At 36.1% G+C, this 11,784-nt stretch overlaps 1 protein-coding gene across 29 annotated transcripts in view; it reads left to right on the forward strand.

Moving 5' to 3' along the window:
* The window catches only part of CADPS (calcium dependent secretion activator), a 286,962-nt gene that overhangs the window by 114,340 nt on the left and 160,838 nt on the right, over positions 1-11,784 (forward strand). For all 29 annotated transcript variants that reach the window (XM_072420831.1, XM_072420822.1, XM_072420834.1 and 26 more), the window contains exons 5-6: positions 1,900-2,136; positions 4,894-5,015. In XM_072420831.1, coding sequence (XP_072276932.1) covers positions 1,900-2,136; positions 4,894-5,015 — 359 coding nt within the window. The remainder of the gene's footprint in view (positions 1-1,899; positions 2,137-4,893; positions 5,016-11,784) is intronic.

Below are 11,784 nucleotides of genomic sequence, written 5' to 3' on the forward strand. Positions count from 1 at the left end.
CTTAGAGACTTTGCATAAACATATTTTGGTGATGGATCATTGGATCTTAAAGTTTAAGAAGATGGTGATGTGAGCAAAGGTAAGTATACTTGTCTTTTGGGTGTGAGATTCCAATCGGATCTCAGTCATCTCAGAGGATGTAATGGTATGGGATAATCCCCAGATTGATAAGACTTGAGATATTTGGCACGCCAGTGTTCTCCACAATAGTCTAAAAGACTACTGACAGTGTGTAAGGAGATGCTTGAAATGTTAGCACAAATAGGAACTATCCAGCAATGATAGTGTGCTAATAGAGGAAGGGTTAACTATAAGTCTGAGACTTCATACAGATCTCAGTTATCCCAAAATATGTTATGGGATAGAACAGTATCCAAAATAAATTATTAAATAATGTAAAGTTCTTTCTTTCTTCTCTGTTAAATAAGTGTATATATATATATATATATATATATATATATATATATATATATTTATTTATTTATTTATATTAAAATGTATTGTTTTTTTTTTACTATTTGGACTTCACTGCTAAATCTACTGGCTACCATATCTGCCAGCATTTTATGATAAATACTTAGGGTAAAGATTTCACATATGTTAATAAGATACCTTGAGAAGGTCAGGTGTGTAGGAAATACATAAATTACCAGAAAATGTTTCATTAAGGTCACCCAAATCTTTATCTGAAGACCTATCATTGCTTGCATGGCAGGATAAAACGTAAAGAGCAGCTTATATATCTAGATCCATGCAAAAAAGAAGGTTTTTTTTTACTTTATTGTGTAGGTATTATGCACCAATAGCCAACATGTGCAATATATAAATAAAAATATATGTGTATTTGTGTGCGCACGATCTTGAGATCTCTATATACTGCAAAGAAAAAATTCATTTTATAGCTATGATTATAGTCAGGTTGCAAGCTCTTTCTTTTTGCTGTCTTACCTCACAAAAATGTGTACTTTTGTACATCCTTGCCAGATAGAACAGTCAGAATCTGACCTCTCTTTTCTCCACTGCACATGGATAGTGAAAGAGCAGCAACAATGCTGAGGTCTGTTTTCTTCTATTTTATTAGACAGCACCCTTGTACAGTATAGAAAAACTTGATTAGCTTAAAGTGCTGCCCCTTCCTAACCCTGTGACTGTGAAAATCCTGCACTACTAAAAAGCAAATATAAAGGCAGAATGAGGTACTCTTTAAACATACATTTAGGGATATTCATTTATTTATTATGGATTATTTTTACATCTCCCTTATGTTCTATTTAAGACTAGTGTTTCTTTTACCATGAATTGGGAGATAAACTTGGTCATGGATGTGTATGTATTGGCCAGCCACATGATTAGTAAACATAAACTAGTTTGCCTAATTACAAAACCAGTGCCAAGTGATGTTGTAAATTTTATTTTTTTCAAAATGTTTATTTCTGGCACCAAAAACCCCTTTCAAAACTGGCAAAACACTAAACCAATATGATTGACAGCACAGACATGTATGGGGGATTACAGGGTCTGTAAAGTGAAATGAATGACACAGACTAGGTTGTGAGATGAAGAGACCCCAGTGCTAGTTGAAAATGTCAAAAAAAAAAAAAACACAGTAAAGAATTTATTTCACTCGGCTTTACTAAAGCGAAATGGTGAAAGGCGCCCACCATGTGTTGTATGGACATTGCTTTTTGTCTTTCTTAGACTTTGCTGACATTTTACTAATCATTTTTTTCTTAGGTTTTAGTACAGAAACAATTGCTGCTGGTATAAATCAATCCATCAAACACTCATTGTAATCCCTAATCCCAAGCATTTTTAACCAAATATATTTATGTTTTAATGTAATATTTAATGATTCTACTCCTACTACACATCACCTTAATTGACTTTTTTTGCCTGCAGGAGCGCAAATTTCCCAAATTTGTCTCCAAAGAAATGGAAAATATGTACATTGAAGAGCTCAAGTCTTCAGTTAATCTGCTAATGGCAAATTTGGAAAGTATGCCAGTGTCAAAGGGCGGCTCTGAATTCAAGCTTCAGAAGCTGAAACGCAGCCACAACACATCCATCATTGATATGGGAGAAGAGAATGAAAATCAGCTCTCAAAGTCCGACGTGGTCCTCTCTTTCAGCTTAGAGGTAAGTGCTACAGTTTGGCTGCGCGTGTAGTCCATTACCATGATTAAAAAGGGACTAATAATCAGTGCGTTGTCAGACTGCGCTGCTTTTTCTTGACAGCAGATTGACATTCACAGGTCAACAATGCAGCAAAAAAATATTTCCAAAACTCCCGCTCTCAAAACGTGTTTTGTATAGCTCTGTTGCAGATCTTTTCCTTTTCTTGTCAGTCTTGTGAAATTTTAATTACTCTTTTCACATAATGCAGTCAAATTCACTCAATAAAGAGGACAGTTGCCCCTATGCACCATTATATCTTGCAAAGTGGAACTTTACAGTGCCTTAGGCACCACCGTAATCCTCATCCAAATTAACAATTACATAAATGCTCCACAGTCAACCAGGTTGAGAGCAGAGTATCTTGATCAAGTGCACTGCTGAAATGCTAATAATCTTAGTCACATAATTAACTAAAAAATATTTTTTACATAGTGTAAACGTACTGGGCAAGTGGAATAGTGTTACTTTGGGGTTGCCACGCACCTTTTAGTGATGTGTTGCAAGATCCCCTTCTATACAATAAATGTTCTGTTTCTAAAGGGATTACATACAAAGGATCAAACTTTGCAACTTCCCTATAAACCCTAACCAAAAAACTAATACAAACTCCAACACTTTCAATCCTATCCTTAGCATGATGACTTACAGACACTGTGCCAATCCTAATACTATTAAAGAACAAACTACAAAAAAATTTGCTACCCCTATAAACCCTAATTTTAAACTCTAACCCAAAACCCAGGTTCTTTCTACAAATAAAAATATCCCTTTGTTCAGTCCCCTATAAACTCTAATTCCTGCATGGACCCTATCTGCAACCCTAATCCCATTTTTACCCTTTCATGTACCCTATGATAATGGAAACTTGGAATGAGATTCTTTTACGTTTCCCAATACCAAATAATTCTGTAGAAATTGTGTGAAAAATGTATTTTTTTAAGGATCCCTAGGAAGCCTCGAGCAAAGCAAGCCTAGAGGAGAACTGGAATCAAGTGATGTTGCATTAACCTCAGTGTCAGCTCCTTGAAGTCCTCAATGATCTCTGTTGAGTGGAATGGGGAAATCAAGAGGGTAGATGAAGGTCATTTGTAGAAACTTTATCAATAGCATTGCAAATGGCAATGATGCAGATGGGTTAATAGCTGTAAAAGATAATCATGCCTTACATAAGGACTATTTGGTTTAATAAATGATTCCTCATACCAATTAATTTCCAAGCCATCCAGTTGGCAAAGTTCTTGCTCTTTTGCTTCCTGCAATAAAATGACTTCTGGCTGAGCGCACAGTCAGCAGGAAATGTTAATTCACATATTGAACGTTTGGCTGCAAGTTACGCTCAGTTTTGTTGACAGCTTTTGTTACTTCTATACATTCTTTTAATCAAAATGTTTTTTCAAGCTAAGCACAGTTAAACAGACTCAATTTAATTAGGAGGGGCTGCAATCTCTTTCATTGTTTTGATTGTATTTGTACTAATTATGTTTTGTCAGAATAGGATTTTATTATTTTGAATAACAATTATTATGATTATTTAATTAATACCAAAGCCCTTAGAAAGAAACCAAAGTATTCAGAGGTTGTTTGCAATTATGCACATTGAGTCTTGACTAGAGGTTGGGATTTTTTAAAGTATACAACCATGCAAACATCTATTGCTAAATGTTACAAGTTTAGACATTTACACCCGTTTTAGACATCCAGGTCATCAGAGAACACAGAGAATGTCACATGATGACCACATGTACCACTACATGAGGGTTATCTAACAATTTTCCTGGTTCTCCTTCATTAATATAGTAGAGGATTGAAGAAGTTAAGGGAGGCCATGCCTAATACAGCCTAATGTGGCCCATAACTGGCTTTATGGATGATTAAACAGCGATGTACATTTAATAGAGGTTACAAATGACAGACAGATACAGACAGCGACACAGAAAGAAGAGAGGACCCTGCCCCGAAGAGCTTACAATCTAAGAGGTGGGGGAAGTATCACACAATAGGAGGGGTATATTAAATGGTGGGAAGTAGTGAGGGTTTTAAAAGACAGAAAAAGATTGGTAGGCAAGTTTGGGTTTTGAGAGCTCTTTTAAATGAGCAGAAAGTAGGAGTAAGTTGGTGATGGTGACTGGTGAAGAAGCAGCAGGAAAAGTGAGGAAGCACAGATCCATAGAATCAGTAAAGAAAAAGCAGAGCAATCCTTGCACCAGAGAAGAGTGAGCTGCATAGTAGTGACATTAATGGTATCATTTTTAGTATTCACGAGCAGCAGTCCTTTAGATGATCTCACACTTCAGATATGCATCTAAGAGGTTCAGGATTTAGCAAATTTTCACAAGCAATTCAAGCCAAAACAGATGGGTATTGCTTAAGCTCAACTACCATTTCAAGTTTTTCCCTATACAAAGCAATTCTTCACTTTTTTAGTTCAGGTCCACTTTATGGCTTGTCAGGTTAATCAAATGCAATCTGTAGGAGGTTTTGTAAAATGTTGTCTGTTCTGGTTATGTACAGAAATCTTTTAAAGAACTATTTTTTTTCCTGCAACACAGTACTGTCAAAACAATGCATCAGATGCGCACAGTCATAGTCTGTAGAAGGTTTGTAAGCAATCCAACAAAGTGTTCAGACCTGTAGGGATGCACTGAAATTGAACTGCTTACATTTGAAATAAAAATTGAAAAAATGTCTTTTTACTTATTCTAATGCATTTACTTATAGGTTGTAATAATGGAGGTCCAAGGGTTAAAGTCTCTAGCACCAAACCGTATTGTGTATTGTACAATGGAAGTAGAAGGCGGTGAAAAGCTGCAGACAGACCAAGCAGAAGCTTCTAAACCAACGTAAGTTCCATACTGACTGCAATAACAATGCTGCTTTGTTAGAGGAATAACATGACATAACAATGAAATATAGGTTCAGTACATTGCTGTTGTACTTGTTAGTGCTTCTTACATAAACCTGACCATTAACAAAACCCCAGAGTGATCTTAGTAAAAGAACCATTTCTGTAAAGAACATCTAATATGTTTGGTATTGTCATGTCTGTAAGAGTTAAGTACATTAAGTACAAAAACTTAACAAAGTAGGACCTTGAGATGTATCTTTCGTCTACTTTTCATGTCATAGCAGTTCATCTGCCTATATCTGGATTTCTATTTCCTCTCTACTTATCAACTTGGTAGATGATTTTTTCCTGTTTTTATTTTATACTTTGTTTAGCTCTAGTGATGTAACTGCTGGGTGACTTTGCATTTCTATACCATGCAGGTGGATCATAGGTCCTAGGTGGTGCCAGCAAGGTGCTGTATGTAACTTTAAAAAAAAAAATAAATTACAGCACCCAGTCTCAATATTGGACTGGCTTTTAAAAGGAATTATGCAAATATTACAATTACTCCATTGGAGGAGTCTAGGTGTAAAACTGCATTAGGTAAGCCTTTCTCATATGCATCTAAGCCTCAATGATTGAAAGAACTGAAAATCCAAAAACCGAAAACAACAGGTCAGGGAAGTTAAACCTTGTGAGGAAAGGCCCAGGTGATCATGTATGTCCTTTAGTAAGGAAAAGGGGGTTTTCTGAACTTGATGAACTTTCTAATGCACTGTAGCCCTGTACATTAGAGTACAGTACATTACATTACATGGATTAAATGAGTGTACATTTTTGTTGGCCACCAGTAGATGGCACTGTGTAAAGTATAAATAAAACTTCAATACAGGTAGTCCCTGAGTTAGGGACATCCGACATACGGACGACTCCTAGATACGAACGGGGCTTCCCTGCTCGTTTGTGTGCAGGACAGATGCTTGATGGGGGGGAAGAGTCAGTTTGCATGACTTGCAGAAGAAGTCTGAGCTGTTCTGGAAGCTTTTTTAACTCTTCAATGACCTGGAAAAATGTTTGCATAATAAAGCACAGCTTGCTCCAGAAGTTAAGGGATGTCTAGGCTCCATAAAGTTTTTTTTTTTTTTTTGCTTTGTTTGTGATTAACTCACGGTGTGGATTTTATACAGTAACTGACACCACGCTGACTAATAATTTGTTGAGACAAACATCTGTCCTATATGCATTTATTAAAATAATGTACCCGTTCTGACTTACATACAAATTAAGTTTAAGGACAAACCTACAGTCCCTATCTCATATGTAACTCAGGGATTACCTGTATTGTTTCAGGGGGCAAGAATTTGTTGTATATTTTACATAAGGGTACAGTGGCACCTGGTGGTGTGGGCCAAGTGTAAACCAAGATTATTCTTGTAATGGCATTTTCAGTTTATTTTTGAGTATATACAGTACCTTTTTGTGAATATTGGTGATAAAAATGTGGTCTAAGTCTTGGAGTATTGTACAGAAGTTCTAATGTACTACAGTTTGAAGGTAAGGTTGGAGTTTATCTTCAATCTAAAATAATTGAAACCCAGTAGAGATACCCATGAATTAAAATATATCAGTGAATACAAGAAAGGAATCTAAGAAAAAACAAAAAAGTCACCAGGGATGCAAGTAGAGTTTACATGGTTGGATTCACAATGGAAAAAAAGAGTATGTATGTTACTAACATAGTCCACCACTTTTCAGCAGCTCTAAAATTACCATAACCATTGACCTTGATATCTAGTTTTGAGCTTAACACATGAATATATAAAAGAATATATAAAAGGGTCTATATATCTGTATATTTACAGACTACTTTTTTTAGCAATAGCATTCAAAGTGGGAAAACCATTTCTAATTTAAAGACAGCTCTTCAGACAGCAGAGGCAAGCAAAACATGAAAGCATTTGTTTATAAACTTGCTTGTGTTACCTGGATAAATACCAGGGAATAGTTGTGTTAGGAATACCATTGTTCTTCTACCATGGATAATGAACACCCGAATCTCTGAAGACCTACTATGGAAATCAATCAAAATCTGCAAAAAATCTAACCTGAGTTGTTCGCCCACCAAATTTACAACCAGCTGCGCTATCATATTAATGTTCCATCTGACATTTCCTTGGAATAAATATAATCCAGAAGCTAATTCAGCCCATATTTTCTAATACACACTTGCACAAATAAAACCTTCTAAAACAATTAGCTGTGTCTTTAATAATGACATAATGTTTGCTTTTCCCAAAGGTTATCTTTGCTATAATTACTGCAATCAAGATAATTGCCAGTAAAACTTCACGTTTTATTGCTTTCCATTGCAACACTTTGAACATAGATACAACCTAGATGTGAAGTGAAACAGATAACCTAGTTGGATTATGAAAATAACACAAAGAATGGACCAGGGGTGCAAATTTTATTATACGAAAGGGTTTTTCTGGGTCTTTGTAGCGGTTTCTGGGTAAGTCAGTCACTTGATGGTTCCTTATAGGCCTTACAGGGATTTGTGTTGAGGTCTGGATTCTTTGCCTATTGTTGTATTTAGAGCAGACTTCTATTCTTTCTTCCCATTGCTCCTTCATATACAATGCCATAAAAAACACAGAAACACCCAGGAATACCACTGTTTTTGTTATAACTGGAGACATAGGAAACCACCATCAATGCTTATGAATATAATGACCTTCCTGTAGTAATAGACCCCAAACAGGACATATAGCTGTCAGATGTCTGTACTGTACATGCAGAAGAATAAGTTGTAGTTTATGTATTTGGTTACGTACACGTACAATGGTTCTTGTCCAATAATCAGCTCAGGGCTGATTTTGGACGAGAATCTTGCATGTACAGTGCCTGTTGTGCATTGTCCGAACTACCATCCTGGTGGATCCACGGACGAAAGACGGCGAACAATCGTAATGAAAGTTAGGGGAGAAAACGAAGTGGGATGCCACTCCTTTATTAAACCCCCACCTCTCTATAGAGCAAAACAGTGTTGTACAGCACTCATTCATGCATCGTGCATCGTTTGTTATGCACGTGTGTACATAGCCTTAGCCAGTCAAGCTTTTCTTTTCTAACTTAAATTAGAAAATATCAGGGTTTTGGCTTTCATGGATACCAATGACTCTTTATTTCCTTTATCATTGCCCTCTATGTATGGCTATTTCCTGTATATTAGGTAATCTAAATGCCTATGCAGATAGTCCTGCAAGACATGTGGTCCGAAAATATCCTTAATGGAGATGGTAGATCTGACGAATGCAGCGGAGGGCATTTATCAATTGTGTCTTAGACCATGGCAATGCTAAACCGAAGCAGTAAAAGAGATCATGGGGCAGATTTACTATAAGGTTGTCTTTCTCCATTTTTTTAACCTCTAAGAAATAGACTCTTAACTAAAACCAATTTTTTGAGGGTCAGTGGGGAAAAAAGCCTCTTAAATTGGCAGTGGAAAGAATTCCTTTCTACAGCAATGGCTATAATAACACCTAACACCGTCAGTAGAGTAATGCAACTGGCCCCAGAATTATGCAAACATCATCAAATGATTGGTCAGTCAATCACAGTTTGAGACAACCTCTGGAGGAACCCTGGGGCTCCATAGAAGCATGGTTGAAATGGCTGGTATAAGGGGGGTATTTCTAAAGCTGTGAATCTGACATTCCCCAAACATTCTCTGGTGGAGAATCTTCCAGGCCCATTTGTTTTAAATGGGAGTGACTGATTCTCCAATAAGAAATGCTGCTGAATTTATTTCATATCCAATGCTTTATAAATAAACTGCTAAGAGTTCGGTTTCATTTATAAGTCAATTTAAAAGTTCTGTCTCTGTTTATGGTCCTATATTCCAAGCACAGGGGGTTGCAAAAAATGATGACCTAATTTTATCCTTATATTGTTGCTAATTTGTACTCATTTGAACTTCTACATTTACCCCAGATGCTTCTTCTAAGTAGTATTCAGTTTAATAGGGCCATGATGAGTGCACTGTGCAGCCTCGAGCAAGACATGGGATAAGTTTAAATGGGAAATGCTGTATTTTATCAGAAATGCTGCTTATGAGTTGGTCTGCCTGCAATCCACAGACACCTTAATAGAAAATGCTTCATCAAAAGAAACGTGGCACGATGCAAAGCAGTTCCGGCTCCCATGTGTACTGATCTATAAAATAATATGATTTTGCAGACCTGTGTGTGTCATACATTTTCAAGGATCCCTGGAAAGGTGTGAAAAAGTTTATGTTCCCCCTAGAGCAATGTTTCTTAACCAGAGTTCCTCCAGAGATTGCTGGGGGTTCCTGAAGCAATGAGCAATTTGTGGCTTTGAGGTCAGTTTAACTGACACCAATCATCTTTTTGGATAACGGAAGGGGTGACATTCTTCTCATTGGCCAGCAATGTAAGAATCATTCTTGCCACTGACCACCACACTGTGAGCTGTGGATAAAGTAAATATAGAAGAGATTCCCCAAGACCTGGAAATTATTTCAAGGGTTCTCCTATGTTAAAAAGGTTGAGAATGGCTGCTCTAGAGACTACGGGGTTGATTTAAGGAATTTAGTCTTTTTGCCCTGCAAGGAATATTTCACTTAGCTTAGTAAGATGAATCTCCACTGACTCCGACCATCCAAATGTGCAGGGAGAATCCTGTATCTTGCACACGATTGGACATTCTTTGCAAAGTAAATTTTGCCGACATTCACTAAGCTAGATGAATTATCCCTTGCAGGGTTGTATTTTACCTTGGTTGGTGAATAGCAGAAATTCCTTTAGTAATTCAGCCCCGATGGCTTGGCTGGGGAAGAGATTTGTACTCTGTGTTCACAGACAGTCCCTGCTTTGGCAGTCTCATATTCTGTCAATGCGTCCAGATCCTAAATCAGCCCCTTGTTTTTATCCACCACCCGCTGCGAGGAGAAGGTATGGATTTACTTTATAGATAGCTCTTTGTAATGCAAACTTTGTTATAAAAGACAGACATAGGATTAATAATAAAAGATTAGTCAGGGACTTGCTACTGTCTCAAGAGCCAGAGGCACAACCTCAATTTTTCCCCAATGAGACAATCAAACTGATAAAGCCTCAGGCTAATTCTCAGAGATTTTTATACAGCCTTTCCTATAAGAAGCAAGAGCGAATGGAAAATACTTATTTCTGCTACCCTGCAGATCAAACATGGCAACTTTGTGAACAATGCCGATGTTTAATGGGGGATGTGAAATGCAAGTAACACCAGAGGCTCTCATATCAAAGTGACTGACAAGGGTAGACATTTGTAAAAGTCATGATGGAAAAAAAAAAAAAAAAAAAAATATATATATATATATATATATATATATATGTACATGATTTTAGCTCTTTTAATAATTTGTTTAAAGGACGTTTTATTTTTTGGCCAGAAAAATTGTACATTTCAAGGTCGTTGTGTTAAGGGAACCTCAAAGACTTATCAGCATTGTAAATGCAATTGCATTTGTGTGAGCACTTGTATACACATATGCAATATCTACACGTACAATGTTTCCTACTGACAGCAATAAAAAGAGGATAAAACACACATTGTACAGATCAGACCGATTCTAAGTAATAAAAAACATTTTTGTGGAATTTCTATGACGTGCATGTTGGAAATTTAGATATATAACTTCCATTCGGCATGCTCGAGTTTCTTTCTGAACAAATTCCTAACACATTTGAAATGCAGATTCTGCATACAATTATACAAATTCTTATTGTTTTACATATAAATAATTGTGAGAGCACTCAGCATAACAACACAGGACACGCTCTGCCATCTAGTGGTAATATAGGATACTGCATTATTAGGGTGATCCTCATAAAATCCACATTTCTCTCTCATCCAATGCAAAGAACACTTCAAAAGAACTAAAGACCATAGAGGTAATAATACTATTATATCTCTCCCCCATATATATATATATATATATATATATATAGTGATCCAGTAATTTTTAATGATTGTATGGGTGATGTATTAAGTGTATTTAGAATGTATCTCCTCAATGAAAGATATGACCTTCTACATCACAGTAGTACTTTCATTCTGTATGGCATTGACAATGACATTGAGATCCAAGGAGGGTTATTTATAGCTGCCTGATAAGGACACTGAACATACAGAAATCACCAATAATTACATAAGCACAAAGTACATATTTTTAAATTTCCATGTGTATGTTACAGGTGCAATTTAATATTACATACATTTTATTTCAGTATAATTGATAAATTCTGCAAACTGCAGCAACCAATCAACATTCACTCAGCACACATCCGACCATTGCAAGACAGATTTTCATGGACTGTTGTGAGTTATTTCACTCAAGAATTAGCACTTTAGAATAGGAACATCTTTACTGAATACGTCGATAAGTCAAAGGATGATGTAGGTTTACTGAGTATAACCCCAAAATGAATTCATTAATTTCTCTATGGCTGGTGCACAAAGGTTTTCCTCCTGAAATGTGTTTGGGAAGCATATTCCATGTAGAATGCACTATTTATATTGTGAGCTGGATCACATAGAAGCATGCAAACAAATAGGAATGCACTGACAGGTTCCAAATGTCATTTTTTTTTCACTGACAGGTTCCAAATGTCATTTTTTTTTTACACACATACATATATATATATATATATATATATATATATATATATATATATATACTTGTATATTTTTATCCTTAAAGAAGAACTATTATAAAAAAA

Source organism: Pyxicephalus adspersus, chromosome 8 (assembly GCF_032062135.1).
Source record: "Pyxicephalus adspersus chromosome 8, UCB_Pads_2.0, whole genome shotgun sequence".
Taxonomy (NCBI): Eukaryota; Metazoa; Chordata; class Amphibia; order Anura; family Pyxicephalidae; genus Pyxicephalus; species Pyxicephalus adspersus.